This window comes from Haliotis rufescens, unplaced genomic scaffold, assembly GCF_023055435.1.
Source record: "Haliotis rufescens isolate VD_foot unplaced genomic scaffold, xgHalRufe1.0.p SCAF_22, whole genome shotgun sequence".
Lineage (NCBI taxonomy): Eukaryota > Metazoa > Mollusca > Gastropoda > Lepetellida > Haliotidae > Haliotis > Haliotis rufescens.
Genome location: NW_025963913.1, coordinates 4,870,084 through 4,895,334, shown reverse-complemented (window position 1 = coordinate 4,895,334; position 25,251 = coordinate 4,870,084). Strand labels below are relative to the sequence as shown.

General features: G+C 38.6%; 1 protein-coding gene and 1 long non-coding RNA gene across 2 annotated transcripts; one reads left to right on the top strand and one right to left on the bottom strand.

The window, feature by feature from the left end:
* Positions 1-1,993: 1,993 nt before the first annotated feature.
* On the bottom strand, positions 1,994-5,413 carry LOC124136304. The gene is made up of 2 exons (XR_006861341.2): positions 5,288-5,413; positions 1,994-2,184 (listed from the first exon to the last, which is right to left on the bottom strand). It is a non-coding gene; the product is annotated as an uncharacterized LOC124136304 (long non-coding RNA).
* A 9,100-nt stretch (positions 5,414-14,513) lies between these two features.
* Positions 14,514-23,473, top strand: LOC124136298 (universal stress protein in QAH/OAS sulfhydrylase 3'region-like). The gene is made up of 4 exons (XM_046502183.2): positions 14,514-14,673; positions 19,559-19,639; positions 20,297-20,400; positions 21,158-23,473. Exons 1-4 carry the CDS (start codon positions 14,613-14,615, stop codon positions 21,356-21,358), a joined length of 447 nt encoding a protein of 148 aa, XP_046358139.1. The 5' UTR covers positions 14,514-14,612; the 3' UTR covers positions 21,359-23,473.
* The last annotated feature ends 1,778 nt before the right edge of the window (positions 23,474-25,251 follow it).

The following is a 25,251-nucleotide window of genomic DNA, read 5'->3' as shown; positions in this document are numbered from 1 at the left end:
TACTTGTGTTATACTAAGTTTGACGAGTTGCCTTGTTTAAAGAATATACGCCCATGAAGTGACTCAACATTGACGCAATATTGAAAGAAATATTTGATACAAAACAACGCATGTCATATTTATTAGGAGAGATATAGAGTAAAAGAAATATTAAGAAGTCGCACGTCGTATCTTTTACATAGAAGAAATACGTACATACTGTATACACATAAAAGTGATTTCCATATTATAAGGCTTCAGTTTATTTAAAACGATATGACATATAAATAATATAAAAATATAATATAGATAATATTACCACAAACCTAATTCAGTAATGTTTTTCCAAGAAGTGGGGTTATGTTCACAACAATCGTCTTGACTGGGCGCCGCTATTTTGTTCGAAGCAAATTCAAGTGATATGAGATGTGGACTCTCACTGGTCAATCGAAGGGACATAAGTCGTAATAGCCACTGGTGGCTCTACGATCGAGCCCAGAAATGCCAGCCTATTTTCGCAAGGCTGGAGAGTTGGCTGAATGGAGTGTAATAATGCTTATAAAGTGAAAAGATTTATAAGAAGCCATTCCAGCGATAAGGAATATTACTTATATTACAAAAATTGCAAAATGCGCTTTTCAAGAAATATCCATTTTGTTGGCGATAAACATCACCATTGAGTTTTGATCACGTGGTTAATCCCCGACTTTGTTTGTGTAACGCCGCACTCAGCAATATTCCAGCTATATGACGGCGGTCTGTAAAAAATCGAGTTTTTTGTGGCAGACAATTTCTTTTTTTACAAGTCTGATTCATACACTTTCACGCATTTTCTGAGTCAGTTTCTTTTCTTCGATAAAGAAGATCGGTGCCTAAGGCCTTGTGCGATTACATTACAAAATCTCTGCTAACCAATTTTACGTGCAATCATGCAAGAAATAATATTAATTTGTGATACAATAATGACTGATTTCCAGAACCTGTGGCATTTAGCCATGGACCCTTCGTACAGTACACATTTTTTCACGTTGAGTAAGTGGTTCATTTTGTTTTGGACAAGACTTGATGAATATAATAGGATTTATCATATAATGGGTGGGTTTCTCGGCAGGAAACTATGTCCGCTCGGGTCATATGCGGATAGAGATGCAAGTAGGGACTACTTTCACTGTTTATAAACGATTGTGCAAGCCAACTTTATGTCATAATAAGTTTCTTTGAGAGGCATTTAGAAGTATGAGTACCAAGTAAGGACAAGATATAATATGGATGAACAACTTCCTTATTACGATTAGGAGCGACGTTTCGGTGTAGGTTCTAACACCATTATCAAGCTTAGTATTTCATAATAAGTTGATATCCTACAACTCGGAATGACAATCCAAATGAAAGCTTATGTACTTTTTCAAGTTCGCAACATCTATGATAGCCTGAAACCCACATTGCTACTTGTAGGTATATTTACATGGGTATCTGTGATACTGGACATAGAACGACCTTTCGCGAACTTTGACCGACCAATGAAATGACTAACAAGTAGTCGACATTAGCCATTCAGAAAGCAGCTTTTTCGAGCTTTACGGCATAACTAGTGACAACTCTTTCAAATATATTTTGACAAAGTTCTCGATTCAAACTTAAAAAAACTGAACATATTTGAATGTCTAATAGATTTGTATGGTAGTACTTCCCACGGGCAGTGCAAAGGCTGTTCCCCTCAAATGTTCCTCATTGAAGCAGACAGTCTATATAGAGACCTCTTTGTATTGTCTCCGTGCATTGAATCAACAGCTGGACGATAGACCGTCGTTCGGAATATCGCGTGTTTAGCTTTTAGACTGGTCCATATTTTCTAGTGGGTAAACTACGAAAATGGATGTTGCCACCAGTCAAAAAGTGTGACAAAATAAATACCAGAGCTTGGAGACGAGGTTTCGCGAAAATATATCACAAAGATCTACAAGTAGCGAACGTCGAAACTGGCGAAATTCAGAAGGATCACACAACAAGGAGGTTTAAGTTCAATAACGAGTTTATTAATTAATCACTGAACTGAAAAATTTGTACAAAGTCTCGAGATCGCGGGACACGGTACTAGCTGTCAACTGTACTGGAAACATCCCTCGCTCGGCATTGTCTGTCACGTCGTGGCTCTAGAATCCGGTACTTGTCCGTATCCCTCCCACGATTGATGTATCTGAACTGCTAAAACAATGAAATTTAATGTACTTGGTCTGCTCTCGTTAATCTTTCTACTTTCAGGTGCGGAAACGGCGGTCATCCCTGCAGCAACTACTTCACGGAGTCAAGATACGACTTGAGCAAGTCGAAAAGAAAGACGCAAGGTTTGCCAGATTGTAACCGCGTGATGAAAACTCAATGGTGATAAAGAAAAGTATGTTTTCGATCAAACATTAATCAAAATTTAACACGAATTTACAATAAATAGTTTATCTAATCGTCATATTTTGATATATCTTCACCAGTAAGTAAGTTATGGGGTGGGGTGAGTTTACAAAACTAAATTAATTAAGCTTTTATCCTGCATCGAATTTTTTAACTGATGTCTTCCACCAATAATAGCTGTTCAGATTCTAACAGCATAAGTATTGCTTACCGAACGACATGATGCATGGGAGTTCAACGGTCTCATTTCTACCTGGAGCTTCCTTTATACATGAGGTATGTAAGAGATAATTGCAGCATGGGAAAGCATGAGTTATTTTAATTAGGAGTTCCGACAGTGTAACATCCGATCCTCATTATAATTATCTCTTAAATAACGACTGCTTGGCTGCAGCGACTGCTTGGCGTGGAGTCTTTGGGCGGGAGCTCGACCTCCCTCGAAGTTTTGTTTGTTTTGATTTTTCTGCGCTGACACAGTGAATGAATCCTTATAAAATATGGGGAAATCAAGCATTCAAAATCTCCATTTTGACCAACTCGTAAAATAACGATAGCTTGGTTGAAGCGACTGTTTGGCATGGATAACCTGCTAAGACATCTCTCGATTTCGTGTGTCATCAATCTTCACAACAAGGAATGCAGAAAATATATAATATACAAGACACGTTCTTCAATCAGAAACGTTTATCACGTATACTTTAAGCTGATTATTAAGTAAATTTTAATGCATGTATGAAACAAAATGTATGTTATCAAAAATAATCTAAAATAGTCCAAATGGTTCGCCCGAAAGGTCCTAAAACTAGTAGTTCCCACAACACTGGCACAGCAAACAAGTCCAAAGTCTATCTCTCCGTGAAGAAACTCTGGAACATGTATTTCACACAGGACACAAGGACGGCCGAGCACGACTGGGGCTGCTTGGATTCTTCACCAAGATCTATCTCTACAACTTGAGGGCGGGCTCTGGGGGCAGGGACGGGGAGGGAGGTCTGGGTGTCGGGCTGGGACGAGAGGGGGTTGACGGTGATCGTGAAGACACTGGAGCGCTTACAGAAAGGAAATCGAGTTTCTAAATCATTGCAATCAGTATTAATCGATAGTATAATCGTGTATAAATAACGTGAGAAAGTCGACCATTTTGTACCATTTGTTTCTAATTCTCACTCAAAAAGTGGCAATACCACTTGTTCTTGAAAAGGTCATATATTCAGAACAGGAATAACAACTTTGATTATGTAATGAGTGACAGAATAATGCAAGTCACCTTCCTTGTGTTGTGAGTTACCAATGAGTACTAATTATAAGAAGCTTAATTAAATATCATGTGATATTTGTCTTAATATTGTTTTAACACAGATGACTAGTTTCAAATATTGCCAGTTGCACTGTTTCTCGGGTTGTTGTTTTTTTCTTACTAAAAGGCCAAATTCAAACAACTTGAACCTAACGATGACCTACAGGATCAGGGACAGGAAGAGTCTTTTGGGAGACGGGGGCCTGGTAGTTCCGAAACCTGTAGAGGTCGTCCTGAGCTATAATGGTATAAATAAAAATAAAATACAAAACCATATCGATCCTTATTGTTTTGACTATAAACTAGTCCAGTAACTTTGTGTTTTTGAGAAGCCTAATCAAGTTATCACAACATTCCAAGCTTATATGCCAGGAATTTTGTGGTAAAATGGTCTTTAGACGTTTGGGGACTTAAAAGACCTATCCTGCATATTGCATGTCCCAAAATGTCTATTTACTGTATATTTGTCTTTCATATCCCCAAATGTCTATTTACCTTATATACCTTTCATGTCCCAAAGTGCCCATTTACAGTATACGTCTTTCATGTCACAAAATATCCATTTACTGTATATGTCTTTCATGTCCAAAGGTACAAAGACTATGTTTCCACCCCTTGACACTACACTTAGTTAGAAGATGGTGTATGAAAACCTAGACAACTCCTATGAATACTTTATTAAGGATGGTACAATTCTCAGAAACTCCTGTCATATTGAGTAGATCCTATACCCAGGTGAGCTCATGGGAGGCAAAGTGCCTAGAAACATGGCTCTGCATTTACTGTCAATTTGATCATTTATCACGTCTTTAGACGTTTGGGGACTTGAAAGACACATACTGGATATGACATGTCCATAAATGTCTATTTACTGTATTATGTCGTTCAGGTCCCAAAATTTCCGTTTACCCTATATGTATTTCATGTCCCAAAATGTCCATTTACTGTGTCTTTCATGTCCAAAAATGTCCATTTACTGTATTCTTTCATGTCCAAAAATGTCCATTTACTGTACTTTTATGTCTTTCATGTCACACGTGTGTGTGTGTGTGTGTGTGTGTGTGTGTGTGTGTGTGTGTGTGTGTGTGTTTGTTCTTTCCCATAGAGGAATAAAAACAAATACTAGTACAAATATACAGTCTCATGCTTTTGACCTCCCAGCGTTCAGCAGGCACACTGTTTTGATTCAGACAGGATATCGTATATAGTAACGAAATATTCTCACAGCCTCTCTACGTAATTGGGGGTCCCATTCACCAAAATCTGGTGTAGGGTGGGAGGTCGAAAGCGTCAGACTATGTATAAAAATATAAGTGGGAAATATGCATTCACAACCCTACAGATTCACTTCGGAAAATACAAATATCTGATCAGTTGTAAAACAAAAGAAATCCCTAAAGTACATCAATATACGAGGGGCCGATGAAGTACATGAAATGTCCCATCTGCTAATGAGTCTGTGCGTCATTCTCTTTCACTTTGTTACCAAATGTTTAGGGCGGATTCAAGTTGGGAATTACAATCCGTCAAAAGGTATCGATCTGAAAGCTTTGAAATCAAGATGAAAAGCAAATATAATGTAAAACTGAGAGCACTGCTAGATACCTTGATGATAAACCAAAGCAACAGTGGCATACATCGTGAAGAACGTGCGATAAGTGCGGGATAAAGAGCAAAATGCAAACACAGACGTGGAAACAAAGTGCAGGAGCAACAACCAAAATGGCGTCGTTTGTGAATAACGGAAGTAGCAACGGTCTCCATGGGGATCCATCAACGAATCGGCGCCTCTCGCTCTTTTCCGTAACCTCCCTTTAACCGGGATGACACGATTGATCACAATAAAGAGATATCTGTTATAACCCTTGATGGAATCTTCCTTACTCACAACGTAATTTCCCCTTATCCGTCTTTTCGTTGAAATATAACTAGAGTTTGGCAATGTAGTGTGTAGAGGAGGAATATTCTTCTAAACATCTGGCTTTTAAACAAAGTTCACAATTATTTTTTGCCACAGCAAAAAACGATTCAGCACTTATAAGAAAGTAAATCATTGAATCGGCGATTATCATCACGGGAAAAATATTTGTCTTTCATTCAAAAGCAGAAAAAAACAGACAACAAATAAAGATTGTTTAGTCGTTGGTCCCTGGCTGACGTCCACAGGTGATATTACTAGGGGAGATCACTCTCGTTTGTTTTATCTTGGCTGGTACGCAGAGACCCCTGCTTTGTGTTAAAACTACTGTGAATCAAAGAATAAACGCCGGTTCAACCGACGCCTCAAAGAGGCACTGAAGAAAAAAAATTGAAGAAATAATGAAAGAAATATTTGATACAGAACCACTCCTGTCAGATTAGAAGAGATAGAAAGTGGGGAAGTGAGAAAAATATTGTGACTCGTCGCATCTTTTACATGAAAGATTTCGGGACGCACACACGCACACGCACACGCACACGCACACCCGCACACACGGACGGAACCCATTTCTATATCCCCCGCCAACTTCGTTGGGGCGGGGGATAATTATATCTCCCCCTCATTATTATAGCAAAATGTCAAATAGAAATGCTGGACTTCTAGGCGTCTTAAAAGATATCTTTGATATATATTTTTCATAAATAGACGCCATGTATACGTGACAAATTTGACATTTGTGCGAGTGGCACTGACTATTAATAACCTAAATAAATGAAATAAATTTCTAAATAAATGAAAGCTAGTGTTTCAGTCTGAAAACTGTAAGCATCTTTATTAAATCAGACAAATCTAGTAAACCCCTACAGACATTTGTTTTAATTGGGTTAATATATCTTCATATCCTCCTTTCTACTCTCTCTTACGCACCTTAGTGTGTTTAGTACAACAATTAGATAAGAGTTATCAGAACGCTGTTATCCAGAGGGACATTTCCTTTTCCGCCTCAGGATTATCAAATGTACAGATCGAAACATTAGGAATACGAACGTTACAGATACATGATATCAGATAAATGCCGTCGCTGGTGCTGAACTTGTGTTGGGATTTTGTTTAGAAGATTAGTAATAACCGGTTTGAGTTCTGGTGGTGCCTGTTTGTTGTTTGTCACAGTGACACACGCACTCGTGTCGAAAAGTTACTATATTTTTGCTTTTGAACAGATAGATTCCGTACCAGCAGTTGAAGTTGAAGTTTATGGTTATCAGAACGTCCTATAAAACAAGTACTAGTTGTAGAATAGAATTTTTGAAACTCTTTCTTAAAGTTCTACATGAACATTCCATACTAGTTTAAATCAGCGATGGCACCAAGACATCATCTATCACGATGTGGTCTTAAACTGATTTCTCTTTTATATGGTCTCTAATTAAAATCCTCAGTTGTTGTTTTTTGGACAATAAAACGAAATAATTTTTACTGCACCATTCAGTAAAATTTTCAACTATCAAAGCTGATATTACAAATACCATTTTGATTGATGAAACACCCTGCTTATGTCCACTTGTGTCATCATTGTGTTTTGACGTCAAAAACACTTTCAATTTGATCGGAATTCTTTATTGGTTAATTAAACTCGTAAATAGTAGCACATTTAGAATATCAGCACTTTCTCCGCCGACTGAAAAAAGGCACATCCCTTTCTTGTTTCTTTGGCCAAGTTTTCTTGGTCTAATTTTCCTTTGGATTTTTTTTTTATTCCACGGTCTATTTGGAATGGTCCTTGAAAAGTCTGTGGGCACATAGGGGTTTGTGGGTAATTGGATAGGAAATTCATGCATTTCATATTTTGTCTACAGTTGCCTGTGACAATTCAGTTTTGGTATATATATGTTTTCCACATTACCATTATGTTGTTAGTTGTTCAGTTTTATTTTTAACGAAACCCTGAATTCATAACATGTGTTTGAAAATTTGTCACAAGAATAAAAGGGAGACCCTGAATAGTCTACCGCGGTTATTCAATGGGGTTCCAACGGTGTAAATGAACTCAGTAGGGGAGGTAACAGCATATGAGTTTACAACAATTGTGAAACGTATAAAAGTAGAACTAGTAAACGGACACTGCATTCCGAATAACTTATTTTTCTATTTGTAATAGTTTATAAATCGTCTTAGAACATATGGGTAACTGAAATATGGCCTTGTGGGTAATTAAATAGAAAGTGCATGCATAACATGTCACTTTTGGTCTATTGTTTTTAAAATTCGCAATATTTTATCAGTTTTAGTTTTATTCAGACCCTTTAATGCCATTTGTCAGAAAGTTTACCGCAATAAAGAGAGGAAGACAGTGAGGCTGCTAACCACCTTTTGGAACGCGGGATTCGGGGGTATTCGGGACTAATCAGTGCGGTACGCGGGACGCAAAAATATAGTATTTGGTATTCTTAAAACGTTATGGTGGACGTAACACATTCCTTTATATATTTTGTATTTTATATATTTTTTCATTAATTCAACTTCAGATCGCCCATTTTATGATCTACTATCAATCAATCTTTTATTTGTACTTGAGGCCTCAGGCCCATATACAAAGTATACAAAGTATACTAAAATACAAATTATACATCAAGGTGATGGCGGTTTATCATACTTATATATTCAATGATAACAGAGTGTACAGTAATTAATGATAACATGCTCTCCTCACATGTGAAGCTTTAAAGAATTTTAGCAAGTTTTCTACTATAGCTGGATCATAATCATTCATTAAATTAACAAAACATTTGGATGTACATTTCCTTAAATATTTCTTTGGTACAAAAAGATTTCTCAAATCATTTAAACATGGTCCTTACATTATTATGTGGAATTCATCCTCTAACTCATTTAAATTACAATTCTGACAGATTCTTTTACTTTTTTTCAACATATTTCCATCTTCCAACATTTAAGAGCTAAGTATCTTCTATGCATTAAATATGTTTGGCAATACACATATGGTTCAGCATTTAATGAAAATTTGTATTTACTGTAACTATCGAATCTTGTACATTCTCTTAATTTTGCTTGCCACTCTTGAAAAAAAATATCTCTTAATCTAAGTTTAATCATACTTATTAAATAATGAAAATTACCAACACCTTGAGAGAACCAGACTTCTCCAAGACCTATCAAACATAAAGATTCTCTAACATTTGTTACCCAATTTCTCCTATCACATTCATCTAAGTGTTTTAACATATTACACGACTTTTTTGGTATTCTATCATCTGACATGTGTATTAATCTGAGACAATATTTTATACATTGCACAAATGAATCAACATATAACGGATATCTACCACAATCTCCCACAGCCATAGCATTTGGAGTTTGTGACGGTAAACCAAGAAATCTTTTACATGCATAATTCTGAATTTTCTCAAGTGGATCAAATGTAATGGTGCCCCCAAATATCTGCTCTGCACCGTATAATAAAAGAGGCTTAATCTTTACATCAAATAGTCTAAAGAATATGTCATAAGACAAGGGGGCACGGGTGGCCCAGTCGTCTAAGTGCAAAGTTGCGTCACTTGGGCACGCCAGAAACCTATGACTGTGGGTTCGAATCCCGGTTCGCCCCAATTATGTTTCTAGGTTTGTCAGCATCATACCCGTGCTCGTGGGTTTCACCGAAGTGGTAAACGTCTGAGACCTGCATCACTTCGGGCTTTCCTCCCACATTAAGCTGACACGCCATGATATAACTGGAATACTGTTAAAAGCGGCGTTAAACCCAACTCACTCACTCACTCCACTCTGAAAGAGTGACGATCTACTTTTCTTTTACGGTGATGTCATGAAAAAGGTATGAAGGGTTGTGAAAACGACGAAAAGCATGTATATTTTAGAATCATCTTTAGAATAACGTATATAGACAGCTGTAGGACTTCCACCTCCTCACGACTCACTACATTAACATGCCCAATCCTTATATTCACGGTTGAAGTTCATGTGTGTGTTCATGCATTTCCACAAGTGGAGCGACAATATGCAAATATAATCTCCGACATAACGAGAAGCGATTGGACATGAAAGACATATTAATGCAATTCGGCAACCACTTTCTGATGTTATGAGTGCTTGTCTTTGAGTGCATTTTGCTCACAGGAATACGAATTTCCGATTGAGATATTGCCATTTATGTATTCTTTACTATCAAACACCCTCTCTTCGGAAAATATGTTTTTGTTTTGCGCACCTCCCTATTGTTTTACTGTAGGTTTTACTGGCCAATATATACACACGGGACGTAGTTAAGAACGTATTGTATGTATTTCCATATAAAATATAGTCATTTTTAAAAAATGAACTGTCTTACTTGTCGGACGAAACACAGTTCTTCCAGTGAATAAAGTGGCATTCTCGTATTGAAATACATAAGGTGAAATCAATTGTCTGATGACATGTAATTGTTTCATGGAAATAGTTATTTGACCACTCTTCCAACTGCTTCCGCTGTTTCCATGCGTCACGCTGTCGATCAGAAAGAACACGTAGGCAGCCATCGTATATCATAGATATTTATCAATGTACACAATTATGAGTACACACGCTTGTTTCTACAATCACTGTATTAACTCTACCGGTCGTGTAATGCCAAGTAGGAATATTGTTTGAAGTGGTGTTAACCCCTTAATCACTCATTCGCTCACATTTATTTCAACCGATGTAATTAATTTATATTCCATCCACGGGGTTCAACTACATTGTCTTAATTCAATTACAGAAGCGGCCTGGGCGTGACCTGGTCTGTCCCACGACACCCATGCAAAGATCGAACTGGTCAATCGATGACCCTTTCAAGGCTTTCACTGCACATATACAATTGGATATATTTCAACAATCAACTATGGAAGCGCGTGCACACACCTCAGTACATGAGCCCAACTAAATAAATAGTCAATGTGAGGAATAAAAGACATTTCACTACTTCAATACAAGGAAATATTTCAAGTACGTATTAATGGTGTGACTTTGGGGTTCATCTAGGTATCCAAATCAATGGGGCGTCTTGTATATGTATCGTTACTCAGCACTTCCACCACTTATTGTATGGTTGAAGAATACGACCACACGGGGAATGTATTTCAGCACTTTATTCTGTGGTCTATACTCTCACTGCCCAACTCAACCCAGGCGCAGCTAGATATCCGCGACCGCTGACCCCATCAGGTCACCGGCCGGTCACCCCGGGACTCCAGCCTGCTACACACATACATTAATATATTATGTCTATTCTACACATCCACTGCAAGTTCTAGACTCTGCGTTCCCTACTACGTTACACTATACAATGGCATTTATACAACATTGTTGTTTTAACATAAATAACGTAATTCATTTCTATAATACTTATCACTCACGTGTACACTATGTATCTCTACGATATACGTATGAAAGTTTACTGTTCAAGGAGACGATATGCCAGTGAAATAAACTTACATGCAAGGCTTTGTAACTAACTTGCCGTTTTGAAAAATATAAACTCATTCAATTAATTAGAGATACTTGCATTAGCTGACTACATTGAATACCAATCATGGATTTCATTATTTTATCGTTTTAACTATGTACAACTCTGAATACACAACGCCTAACAATGTCGACCCCATCTCATTTTATTAGTTTTGTATTCAAATATTTCCAGTGGGCTCTAAAATTTCAAGAGTGCCCTTATACTTCAGTCCCATGAAGACCCGGGTTACAATAGGTCTTCAGCCACCAAGACTATGCTTGTAGTAACGGGATTGGGTGGTCAGGTCCGCTGAATTGGTTGATGCATGTCATCGTATCCCAATTGCGTAGATCGAAGTTCATGATATCAATCAATGGGTTGTCTGGTCCAGACTCGATTATTTACAGACTGGCGTCATATAGCTGGAATATTGCTGAGTGCGGCGTTAAACAACAAGAACCTCTTCTGTTACCAAATAGGAACTAGTAGTTTTACACAAATATATATTTTCAAAACCCATATTTATTATGAATGTCCTGCCTGAATACGTTGATACACAAATACATGGGAGAAACCCTTAGACACATCAACACCAGATTCAAAGAACACCAGACCACTGTTAACAAACGAGACCTGAAATCCACTATTTCCAAACACTTCCTCAAGAACCAAGACCATAACATCATGTTGGAAGCCACAAAAGTCATGTCTACCATTAAAAGCTGCATGGCGACAAAGAAAACTACAAGAAACCATTGAATTCAGGAGACAAAAGTCCTATCAGCCTTGAATCGTGACCTGTGTGTCGTTGTACAAAGCGATCTTAGCGCTAAGGTGATCGTAAGTCCCATACCTAAACATAGATTTACGACAGTCGTAGCGCTAAGGTTGTTTTGTACGACACACAGGAACCTATCTGCCCCGTGTAAGGGTTTTATTGCTTTGATCATTGTGGGTGCTAATCTGTCCATTGCTACTTCCGTTCTATTACCCATCAGTGCTAATTACCTCCAGCCTCCCGTTTGCCCAGTGTCCAATCAGTGATAATTTAAGTCCTGGCTTCCAGCTGACCATCGCTAGCAACCATCATGCAGCGCTAATTTACTGTTAAGTGTTGGCTTCCATTTGTCCATTGCTGATCACCTATCAGTGCCAAATAACTGTTGACTGATTGTTGTTCTTACAGGTACATATATATGTTCGCTGCCTCATAGCATTTATTCACCAGATGAAGGAATAAGCATATACTCCGAAACGTTGTGTTCTTCATATAAAGAAGTTGACATCCATAACTTCTCTTCAATATTTATTTGTTTTATATGTTTCGTAGAATAAGTGAAGTTTGGGAAAGTTGTTTTTATACAGCTACGAATTCCTGTGGTTTTATACATGCGTGTTTATATCTGCTAAAACGTAGCTACACTGTCCGGTTATTACTACCCCCACCAGACATTCAGTGATGTAGAGTAATGGCTGTTCAGTTCCTGTACACAAGTCACGAGTGTGTTTGATTTAGCGCCGCTTTCAACAGCATGTCAGTGATAGCATGATTGATGCAGGACGTTTCCCCACGACCACGGGTCGACCCCAAGATCATAGTTTTCGGGAACGCCTAAGGGACGTAACTCTGCACAGCGAAATGGGGTGCCTCAGACGACTGGATCACATGTGCCTCCTGAGACAAACTGTGGCATTACCGTCATGTCATTTTATTTTATAATGTTTTTGCTAGTACAAGGTCATATGGTAATTGGGAGTATCTTAATAGTAAAACTTTCACCTAGTATGTAAATCACATTTTCAAAAAACGACTTCAAGCAAACATGCCTGCATTCACAAATCAAGCTAGAACGTCCCACGTAAATTGAAGGGACGAAATAGGCTGGCAGATCTATATGTACGCTTAAACCAACTCATTGCGTTTAATGCGACCATGTCATGTCTTCCCTCTCATCGTGACAAGGTGTGTGTGCGCATGCGCGCGCGTGCGTGCATGTGTGTGTGTGTGTACAATATATCAATAGATATACGTGAGAAGACTTGTAATCTTTTGATCGTTTAACTACGAGCCTCATCTATTACTATAGACTTGGAGATGTTTCGACATGAGACCTATACATGGATTATTGTGTACCCGTGTATATATAACGCCTTGTTGTTGCTATCATCCGCGCTGGTTTGAACTGCATGACCTCCGCTATTAACGAAAAAACGCAGTCGTAATATATAGCTGCGTAGAATACACACTGCATGGCGTAAAACAACATTCACACACTCATTTGATCAGAATGTTTCAGTGATATATAATAGCGTGTCAGCTGCCATTGTGACAGGAAAGAATAATTATTTGTAAATGTATTGTCACGTGACATATACGTATATTTTTTGGTAACCACGGTGATATTGAATATACGGATCAATGTTATTGTTGGCATGTAAGTACATGGCAGAAATCGTGTCGTGGCATGTGCTGCATACAGGTTTTGTATGTTTAACGTGTACAACCATCTGGCGACACAATCGGTTACACATTATCTGTCTGATTCACTGTATATATATACTGATGAAAATGAATGAGGGAACACTCAGTTTTAGACACAGTAACATGATATGCTATCATGGGTTCCCAGCCTTGTCTATCAAATACAATGGAAACAATGCACGGGAACACATCTCACATCTCAATATTTTGAATCTGACATGTGTTGATTTTGTATATATATACTGATGGAAACAAGGTACTTGTTTATTTCAATATTGAAAAGGTAATAATATTTTGTTATGTTTATGTTAGTTATTGGGGTCAGACTGTGATTGTCCAAAAGGGGGTGTCGAACACCATATGGCACCACCTTAAATCTGTCCAAAAATACGTTTATGGTTATACTATCCCAGATACACAGACGCAATATTTCTTTATCAAAATACGAAAACATTCGGTTAGTAGCAAAAAATCAAAAGGGTGTGTTGTGCGATAAACTGGCTAGTGCCTATAGATTGTGCTCGTGACAATTTATCACACTACTGTTGTGAAACCCATATACATTGGATTTTTAACAGTAAAACCACTTGCTAATTTATCCATGACCACTCCCCAGGATACGTATGAGAAAAAAATATTCAAATAGCCAAAGATATACGAGTTCTTTTTAACCAAAATTACGTTGTTCCTTACCTTAGCGATTTAGCGCATATTGTTAAAGTAGTATAATTATAATTTTCTAAAAAGAAATTACAATATTCTCCTTGTATAGTATCATTTCCTGCCCGAAGAAGGGACATCTAAATCTGCCCTACTGATGGACATTTTAGATTTGAGAATATTCAATTTGCAGTGATAAAGCGAAATTACAGAAAGAAAATCTCCAACCAAAGTCACTATGACCTTGACCCACCTGTTTTACATAGAAAGGTCAATTTACTGGGTTCGCCATTGTACATAGCGTCAGACGATAGACGAGGCTTGTGTTAATTTCTGGAGTTATTTTACACTTTTCCCACTTCTGAAAATGGCTAAAGTTTTAGGTGTCGCCGTTGATGGCAGCGATATCGCCCAGGCTGCTTTTAATTGTAAGTATATTTCTCACGATTGCTGGAAAAGGTGTTTCTTAGGCTCCCGGGTCAAATCGAAGGATCACCGATCTTCCACACATACACAACCAGTTGTTTTGGTGTCGAAAATGGTACTTTGAAACTAGGCTACCTTATCAATATAAATGAACATTGTTAAATGGAATGCATGCTTCGGAGTAGTCATGTTTAGTCAAGATATTGTCAACAAGGTGATGTTTGATCATTGCTTGTGATTCTATACGACCCACAAGGCCTACTGGGTTAGTACTCACTGCCGTCGCTGTGCGGATATTGGCCGCGTCAGTATTTGTCCCTATCTTGTGCTCGCGGATCTTTGCCTTTGCTATGGGGACTAGGTCTACTTATAAACTGATATAACCTGTTAGCTCGTTTGTTAGTTACATGGTCCTGTGGCCTAATGCACAAAGGCTGGGGCGGGTAACTAGGGTACTCGGGTCGGTTGGTTACTGAGTAGGACCCGGGTGCCCACCAGACTACCCGGACCCGTGGTTAGTCACAAGATATAATGATTACAATTATCTCGAACTCTATGGTTACACTAGATCTACAAGTACACGGGTAATGCTAGCATACTCTAATAAATAAAATCACAGTTACGTGCTCTAGCATTCTAGACTATGGAATTCGTAGCTAGTTAACGTATTGTAAAGGTCCAATCGTAACAGACCAGCCAGGTAGTGTGTGAACATGGCTGTAAGGTGACCTAGGCTATGCCCCTGTACTTGTACATTAGGCAGGTAGATGTCAGGGTCACCTCCAAATTGTTTAAACTGGGATTGGGTAAGGTTGAGTGCACTGGTAATTGTTACCTGTTTACCTTTGTGTAAAGTGAACATCCCTTCACAAATGACAGGGAACTAAATATTATTGCTCAACCTAGCTTTCGCAAATGTCCATTGTCCAAAAATTCAAGAAGTCTTCTGCCCGTCTGCTCCGTCAGATGCAGCAGACTCCCTCCGACTCTCTGTACACGGGGGCACGAGTGGCCCAGTCGTCTAAGGCGCCGCGATTCGCTATGCAGAGTTGCGTCCCTTGGGCACGCCAGAAACCTATGATTGTGGGTTCGAATCCCGGTTCGCCCCAATTATGTTTCTAGGTTTGTTAGCACCGTACCCGTGCTCGTGGGTTTCACCGAAGTGGTAAACGTCTGAGACCTGCATCACTTCGGGCTTTCCTCCCACATTAAGCTGACACGCCGTGATATAACTGGAATACTGTTAACAGCGGCGTTAAACCCAACTCACTCACTCACTCACTCTCTGTACACTGTTCTAATTTGGGGGAGCAGCACTAAAGTCTAACTGGGTCAGCTTAGCACCTTCTGACTTCACAATCCCTTATACCAGTTCCACAAATCTGAAGAGGTTGGGTGCTGATGTGGGAGACTGTTTCACACGAGCATACATGTACTACATGTGGGATTATACGCAAAGGATGGTTTTTTTTGTAAAAGAGGTTTCTTACATAATAGGGAAAAGTGGTTTGTAAATGGTAAAGAGCTAGAAGTGGTAGGTGAATTTGTTACTTTTCTGAAGGCCATAATGTGTTAGCGGGTAAAGTTCTAAAGGCCATGAATGTTTTTGTATTCAAATATGAAGTGGAGTAATTTTACGCCAAAGACATGTTGTCAATAATGTATTTTGTTCACTTCAACAATGTGTTAAAAGGTGTATAGTTTGGGGTGTTAAAGTGTTTACATGATATTGAGATTGTAGATGGTGCGAATTTTGGAAACAATCCAACATTGATGTTATCAAGGATGAGTATAATTTCTTATTGATATGTCCAAAGTTTAACAATTATATAGTTAAATATATTACTGAATATTACTGGCAAAACCCAAGTGAAGATAATACTCCCTCTGCCATGTATCTGTAAATTGTAAGACGAGTGGCTTGTTGCCAAAGTTTTTGTTTTGAATCAACTTCTGTTCCGTTCTGTCCATGTTATGGATAAGTTAATCTTTTTAATGTAATCTTATTCTTTCTAGCATTTAAGTCACTTGATAGGAATGCAAAATATATTCTTTTAAAGGTCAAACAATCTTATTACATACACTGAGTACCATGTTCTATATCAATGAAAAAACTTCTCCAAAGATTCGTTTATAGAACACAAGCAACTGGGCACAAATCAAACACAACTTACAAACACAATCATAATCTGGTTCATCTGTATCACCTAACAAGTTGGAGTATCTTACTCTGCTCACCGTTGGGAGATGCTCATTAATTAAGTAGGTAGGACTAGGCAGTAATACTTTTGAGCAACATTCTTTCTTTTCATATTTTCGGAACCAGTATGCCAAGATGCAGCCAGCTACAAAAAAATATTTTTAAAATTCAGTACTTTAAACTTAGGGTTGGATAATAAATCTAGACCAACTAATTATACATAAAACAAGAAATGGGTTATCTTAAAAGAAGGCAATAAACCAAAATAAATTAAAGAAAAAAACATTCTGAACATGCTGAAAGCAGCTTTCTAACAGAAATGCTACCGCTGTTTAGTGTTACCATGCAGTAAAAGCTGAAGGGCTGAGCTGTTTCTGACACGGCTATAATAACTCCCACTTAACATTCTTTGCTTCTTGATAATCTGGGTGAGTGTTGGTGAAGAAATGTCCTCGCTGTGTCAGAATACATGCATATGATTAATCATTAAGTCTTTGAAAGGCATTTAGAAGTGATACACAGAAGGAAGAGAATTTATGGATATCGATTTCTTTGTTTTGGGGAACACAATGTTTCGGAGTTTAAACTTACTCCTTCATCAGTTGAAATTGTTGTCAAGAAGTTGACAGCCATAAATTCTCTTCCTTGATAAATCATTGTAATGTGTCACAAAGACTCATATGTCATGTTCATAACTCAGTGTTATCCTCTGTCACCTTCACCAATGTCAACACCGCATGGCCAGCTGAGTAAAAGTAGAACAGCCTAAATATCATTTGTTTCTAAAAATGTTAGGATTATTGGGCAATTTATTTTATGATCACAGTGTTGTTTGCATGCCAGAGCAACTTGATAGCGACATCAGATTGGAACACAGATGTAGTATTAATGGTAGGGATAAGTTAGCTTGTTTAATGTTAAAGGCATCCTGGGGGCTTGTAGAAGTTTTAAGGGGTGTCCTTATGTGGTATTTCCTTTTGAGTCTTATATAATATGATAACTTTCTTAGAAACAAATATATTCCGTGAAAATATTATGTCCATCCTACATTACATAAATTTAACATATTGTTGTCATGATGCCATGTTGAAACCATGAAAAACCTCTCAGTATATATATTCCATGTCATGAATATCAGAAGCTCGTTAATGTCCATGGACTTGACTATCTAAATACAATGGGCAGATGGCCTACAGTGCAAATAAAAAATAATCTATATCAATATAATAACAAGATGCATATTCAGCCTCATTTGCAGATCTATAATTATTTGGAAGCAAGCCTGCTGAGTTCCCTTTCTGTTTAAATTGGAAGATATCAATTCTGTTTTTGCCAAACAGTGTATCTTGATGTGTCATGAATGGTATGTCAGGATATGTAGAATTTGGGCTCAGTTCAACCCTATTTTGGAGTAATCCAAGCAAAATGTCTAATCATGACTGGTTGATGTGATGCTTGGAAGCCAGAAATAGACCATGATAGTAATTATATGATATGTATCATAATACAATCATGACATAGAAAGAAGTCATTCGCGGATAATGATAGTTTATTCTAAGCAATATTTTTTTTATCCAGAATCCACATTTTGTGTAGTAATTTAACAAACGTAAACGGTAATGACCATGATGACAAAGGTCAAATGGTCTTATACCATGTGTATAGGGCTGGGACGATACTCTGACTGTGCGATCCTATATGTATCTCGATACCTTTCACACGATCCGATACATATCATGTTACTTGCATGTGCTCTGATTTATGGTGACCGCCTCTGTGGTCTAGTGGTAGAGTGTCCGCCCGGAGAGCGGAAGGTCCGGGGTTCGACCCCCGGCCGCGTCATACCAAAAGACGTTTAAAGATGGTACTTGTTGTTACCCTGTCTGGCGCTCGGCATTAAGGGGCTAAAGCAAGGACTGGTCGGCTCGGAGTCAGTATACTGTGTCTGATTGGGGTATTCATGTTAAACTGCGGCATGGTATCTCAGTGAGCTAGCACTCTAAATCGGCATCAGTCCGGACTAGTACAAGCAGCCACACACACACACAAACAAGTACATGCACGTCGCTATATAAGTGCAATAATCTTGGACGCGACGTTAAACCCCATTTCACCTCACCTCACCTCTGATTTATGGTGCGTACACCACCTTTTTCATAGACAGTATGGCCAAATAACTGGCTTACTGACGATTTACAGCTGGTAGTATCAAGTATGGCACACAAGATGAAAATCTTTACGTTTGACTACTAATTTTCACTACTATTTAGTGATTGGGTCTCACTACTATTTAAGAAAGGATATTTTTTACTCAGTATGCGACTGTGATTGATACTTGTATCAAGAAGTTAAAAATTGCAATGCATCCGTGTATTGTCCCACCACAAATGTGTATACATATATTCAATTAAATGATTCAGTTTAAAATGTAAAGAGACAGTTGCACACAATAATGTTGGTTTCTGTGTATTAAAAATGTCTTGTATTACAGGAAATATCATTGAAATAGTAATTTCTAGTCATCTTTTATAGCCAATTTACATTACTCAGCATCATGTACCAGTAAGACATTTTCTCAGTAGTGTCCTGAAATAGGGGTTGCACATAATGCTTGAGTGCTCATTATACACTAGAATCGTGGTATTGCCCACCTAGCTCCTTGTTGAGGTGTGACCTGCCTGTTTCAGATGCTATAGATAGCCTGTACAAGCCGGGGGACACCGTGGTGGTTATCCATGTGGCTGAGTATAACATCAGCATTCCGGCAGGTAGGTTCACAATGGACAGACTAGTGTCACAAGTCTTTCATCTTCCCACCAACTTATAAACAAATAAAGAAAATGATTAAAACACTCCTAAGTCAGAGACAGTAGGAACTGCGTTGTCATAACCTCGGTATTATGCATGTATACTCACTGCCAAAAGAAACGCTGAACAAAGAAGCATAGAGAAGTATGTATGTTGAGAAGAGATGTTTCCAGTGTGTACCACTTAATGACAAAACTAACAATCAGTCCAGTATAACCACAGATTGTCTTTATTCTTTTGACGATATGCTGCACATGATTTCAAAACTTTACACGCTAATCCTGCACGAGACAAATGGTGCATCTCGAGTCATGGATCTGTGACGTCACACATGATGCGTTCATTAGCATTGTTCACACAGCATACCAGTATGTTTGTTTGTGCATCAAACCAATTTATTATCTCTTGAATATGAGTAAGTCTTCATATTTTATTTATGTATTGAATTAATTATAAATTTTAATAATAGGTAATATTTTTGTAATCTTAACTATCGTCCAGAAAATATTTTCTGTTGTAGTTTGTATTGGTACTAGGACAGCTTTTGACAATCAAAATCAGCCTTCCTCCAATTGTAATTAAAAAAATGAAGTGTTGTGTTATTCACTGTGTTGTAGTTGGTTCATCGGATGTTGAGAAGTTGTGTCAAGAAATGAAAAGACGTGATGACGAGATTGGTTCCTTGACAGCCACTTACACACAAGTGTTGAGAGAGAAGGGAGTAAGTTATAACTCGCTGGTCACACTGATCAGAATGAGCACCAAACATTTTTCACATGAGCACATTCGATTCACTGAACATTGAATTGCAATACTGTGTCACAATACAGGTATTGTATCAGTAGATCAATACAAAATTAAGCGTTTTCATATCAAGCTGAAATGTAAGTTGTTTGAAAATTAAGTGTAAAATAGTACTTTCTGCCAGTGTATACAACAATAGTTCACAAGCCAAATCCACTGAATATGTTTTGGTTGGATTTCATTTCATCCTCTGTCATGATGGGATATGTCTCCTAACATATTTTTATGTATCTTATTATGTATGATACTGCAGTGTTACTAGACTAGGAGGGATGATAGGGTAGCCTAGTGGTTAAAGCGTTCGCTCGTCACACCGAAGACCTGGGTTCGATTCCCGACATGGGTACAATGTGGGAAGCCCATTTCTGGTGTTCCCTGCCGTAATATTGCTGGAATATTCCTAAAAGCGATGTACAACAATACTCACTCACTACTAGACTAGGATGATCTAGTCTAACATAGACTGTGGTAATCATTCATATTTCCCAGTCTTCTGCTGTTCTTAAAACCACCTTTTCCCCCCAGTCATAGCGCTCATTTTGTGGAATGGTCCTAATTTTGCTGATAACACATTCTGAATTCTAGTCTGTGAGGGGCTTGTTTCTTGCTCTTTATGTACTATATACTATATACTATATACAATGTATGATCAATTTTCATTTAAATAATTTCAGATAAGTGGCAAGACTTTGAGACCAACTGGAGGCAAACCTGGAGAGGTGATTGTGAAAACATGCAAGGAAGAGGATATTACGCATATTGTCATGGGAACAAGAGGTCTTGGGGCATTTCAAAGAGCTTTCTTGGGTAGTGTCAGCCAGTTTGTCTTAAACCACACTTCTATTCCTGTAACTATCATACCTAAGAAGGCTTGAGCAATAGATTGAATGAAGGGTATCATTGAGGATATCTCTAGTTTTGAACATTTTTTTGAAAATTAAAAGCAGATTTTTAGAGGGAAAATTGAATTATAATATCAGAGATTTGTTACTGGTGTTGAGAGGTTTAGTGGTTACAGGTTAAGGATTATGAAACATTTGATTTCGTGTCTCTCGACATGGATCATGGAAAATGTGTGTGGTATAGATCCAAATAGTCCACTAATCAATTCGGGCTGGTGGTTTATGTAATATAAATTGATTTTGAGATGCCGTTTCCCTAGTATCAGACAAATTGGCTAGTGGCAATGTCTATTGCTGTAGATGTGATATCATGATAATACTGTAGGATAATCATGGACTTTCTTTTAGCATTGCTTTGTAAACAAAATTGTGACTCTATTTTTTTATATGCTACCTTAACTACTACTTAACTTAAATCAGATTGAAAGCAGTTACAGTGATCCCTCGTTACAACGCCACCTTCGGGGTCCAAATAATTGATGAGCGTTATAGATTATCAGCAGTTTAACAAAGGTTGAGTCATAGGTGGTAGATGACCAACAAAACAGTATACATGCTCTGCCTACCTTACACGATCTACGTTGCACGTTTCAGAGTTTCAAAAAAGATTAGAATAGACGTTATGCATTGGGAATGAATCCCTGCCATATTTCAAGTTTTCCTTTTTAATCTTGCTTTAGCCAACACAAACATTTGTTTGTAATTTAATACCCACTTTGTTATGGCTAAATTTGTTGTTAGAAACTAATGCTCAGAGATGTATGACTTGGGTCAACATGACCCGACAGTGATTTTCAGTGTAATCGGATTTATCAGTACAGATAGATAGCAAGTACTGGAGCAGTATTCAAGATTCTTGTTTGTTTACCCATTGCCATGGTAACATGAAAAAAGATCATGTGAAACAAATCTTTAGATCTAGAGAGCAAAAACTGTGAATTCTATTCAAGACAAGTACTTGATCTGATTCTGGTAAGACCACTCGTGCACCTACAGAAAAGTTGTGTATGTTCATATTCATGTAATACTCTGGCACTTTTGTCAAATCTTGTTACCATGGCAGTAGGAATTATTGTTAAGTTTTTGTTCATATTTTTGCCTTTAATGTCTTGTTTAGCAGTTCATGCATTTTTAACTAGAGGAGAGCATTTTTATTGGTATGCAGGCAATTTATGCAATTGTTTACACAAGCCTTTATGTTCATTCTTGCTCACTACAACATCAGAAAAGTGCAAATAATTTTCATTTCACATGAAATATTCACTATTTGCATTAACATGAACATGATGAATAACCACCTTAGGCTATAGGTACTGATTAGAGAATGCTTATTTATCATAAGGTGTCTAACATTCCACTCATTAGTATGAGATTACTGCATAATATCAGTATTTCTAGTTAATTTACAATCTAAGAGTCCATGTTTTTGAGTCCGTTGCCAGAAAGGACTTTCATGCAGATTTTACACAATGTACTTTCATATTACTGATGTGTTCATAATGATTTTGTCATAGAGATACTATTTTATTTCTCAGGAGGCCACACGTTAATTTTACTTATATTTTGTGTGAAATATTCATTCCTTGTCATGGTGTTAGACATATTTCACTGCACTGAACATCAAAAAGTGTCTTTTCCAAACAAAGTTATAATCATATCAAAAACCTGAATACCCTCCCTACAAGAGAATGATTGCCAACCCTGTGGAAAATGCAAGACTAATATTACTAAGGCTAAACAATGTTGGACACATTATCGGTCATTCTTTCTTGTGAGTGGTTCTTAGCAAGTGGTTACCATAGTGATCTGTTTTACAAACCTATATATATATGATAAATATATATCCTTTTCATAAGAAAATGCCAATAAATGCATCGTATATTGCAACCTGCCACTAGTGTCTTAAACAAGGTTACCTTTTTCCTATCATAATAGATTGTATGTTATCAAAGCTATTAATGTCATGGACTATATCATATCATCTCTTCAAGGATGGATGCTATGCTTCTCTACCTACACCCTGTACAAATTGTTAGCAATGATTGTCACATTTGTATTCATGTAGCATTTAATAAATTTTCACCGCAATTGTGTATTTTGGTTGTGACTTTACACAGCAGTTATGAGGCTATTATCAGTTACATCAGTATGTCTTTCGTGCTGCTGAAAAAGAAAGGTGAGCATTGTGCTTGCAGGACAAAACCTTGAGGTCAGGAGAGTTTGAGCTGCTCCCTGCATTGAGTAGGAGAAAACCTTGAGGTCAGGAGTGCTTGAGCTGCTCCCTGCATTGAGTAGGAGAAAACCTTGAGGTCAGGAGTGCTTGAGCTGCTCCCTGCATTGAGTAGGAGAAAACCTTGAGGTCAGGAGCGTTTCAGCTGCTCCCTGCATTGAGTAGGAGGACACCTTGAGGTCAGGAGTGTTTGAGCTGCTCCCTGCTTTGTGTAGGAGGACACCTTGAGGTCAGGAGTGTTTGAGCTGCTCCCTGCATTGAGTAGGAGAAAACCTTAAGGTCAGGAGTGTTTGAGCTGCTCCCTGCATTGAGTAGGAGAAAACTTTGAGGTCACGAGTGTTTGAGCTGCTCCCTGCATTGAGTAGGAGGACACCTTGAGGTCTGGAGTGTTTGAGCTGCTCCCTGCTTTGTGTAGGAGGACACCTTGAGGTCAGGAGCGTTTCAGCTGCTCCCTGCATTGAGTAGGAGGACACCTTGAGGTCAGGAGTGTTTGAGCTGCTCCCTGCTTTGTGTAGGAGGACACCTTGAGGTCAGGAGTGTTTGAGCTGCTCCCTGCATTGAGTAGGAGAAAACCTTAAGGTCAGGAGTGTTTGAGCTGCTCCCTGCATTGAGTAGGAGAAAACCTTGAGGTCAGGAGTGCTTGAGCTGCTCCCTGCATTGAGTAGGAGGACACCTTGAGGTCAGAAGTGTTTGAGCTGCTACCTGCTTTGAGTAGGAGGACACCTTGAGGTCAGGAGTGTTTGAGCTGCTCCCTGCTTTGTGTAGGAGGACACCTTGAGGTCAGGAGTGTTTGAGCTGCTCCCTGCATTGAGTAGGAGGACACCTTGAGGTCAGGAGTGTTTGAGCTGCTCTCTGCTTTGTGTAGGAGGACACCTTGAGGTCAGGAGTGTTTGAGCTGCTCCCTGCATTGAGTAGGAGGACACCTTGAGGTCAGGAGTGTTTGAGCTGCTCCCTGCTTTGTGTAGGAGGACACCTTGAGGTCAGGAGTGTTTGAGCTGCTCCCTGCATTGAGTAGGAGAAAACCTTGAGGTCAGGAGTGTTTGAGCTGCTCCCTGCATTGAGTAGGAGGACACCTTGAGGTCAGGAGTGTTTGAGCTGCTCCCTGCTTTGTGTAGGAGGACACCTTGAGGTCAGGAGTGTTTGAGCTGCTCCCTGCATTGAGTAGGAGGACACGAGGTCAGGAGTGTTTGAGCTGCTCCCTGCTTTGTGTAGGAGGACACGTTGAGGTCAGGAGTGTTTGAGCTGCTCCCTGCATTGAGTAGGAGAAAACCTTAAGGTCAGGAGTGTTTGAGCTGCTCCCTGCATTGAGTAGGAGGACACCTTGAGGTCAGGAGTGTTTGAGCTGCTCCCTGCATTGAGTAGGAGAAAACCTTAAGGTCAGGAGTGTTTGAGCTGCTCCCAGCATTGAGTAGGAGAAAACCTTAAGGTCAGGAGTGTTTGAGCTTCTCCCTGCATTGAGTAGGAGGACACCTTGAGGTCAGGAGAGTTTCAGCTGCTCCCTGCATTGAGTAGGACTCCTTGAGGTCAGGAGCGTTTCAGCTGCTCCCTGCATCGAGTAGGAGAAAACCTTGAGGTCAGGAGTGTTTGAGCTGCTACCTGCTTTGAGTAGGGGCACTCCTTGAGGTCAGGAGTGTTT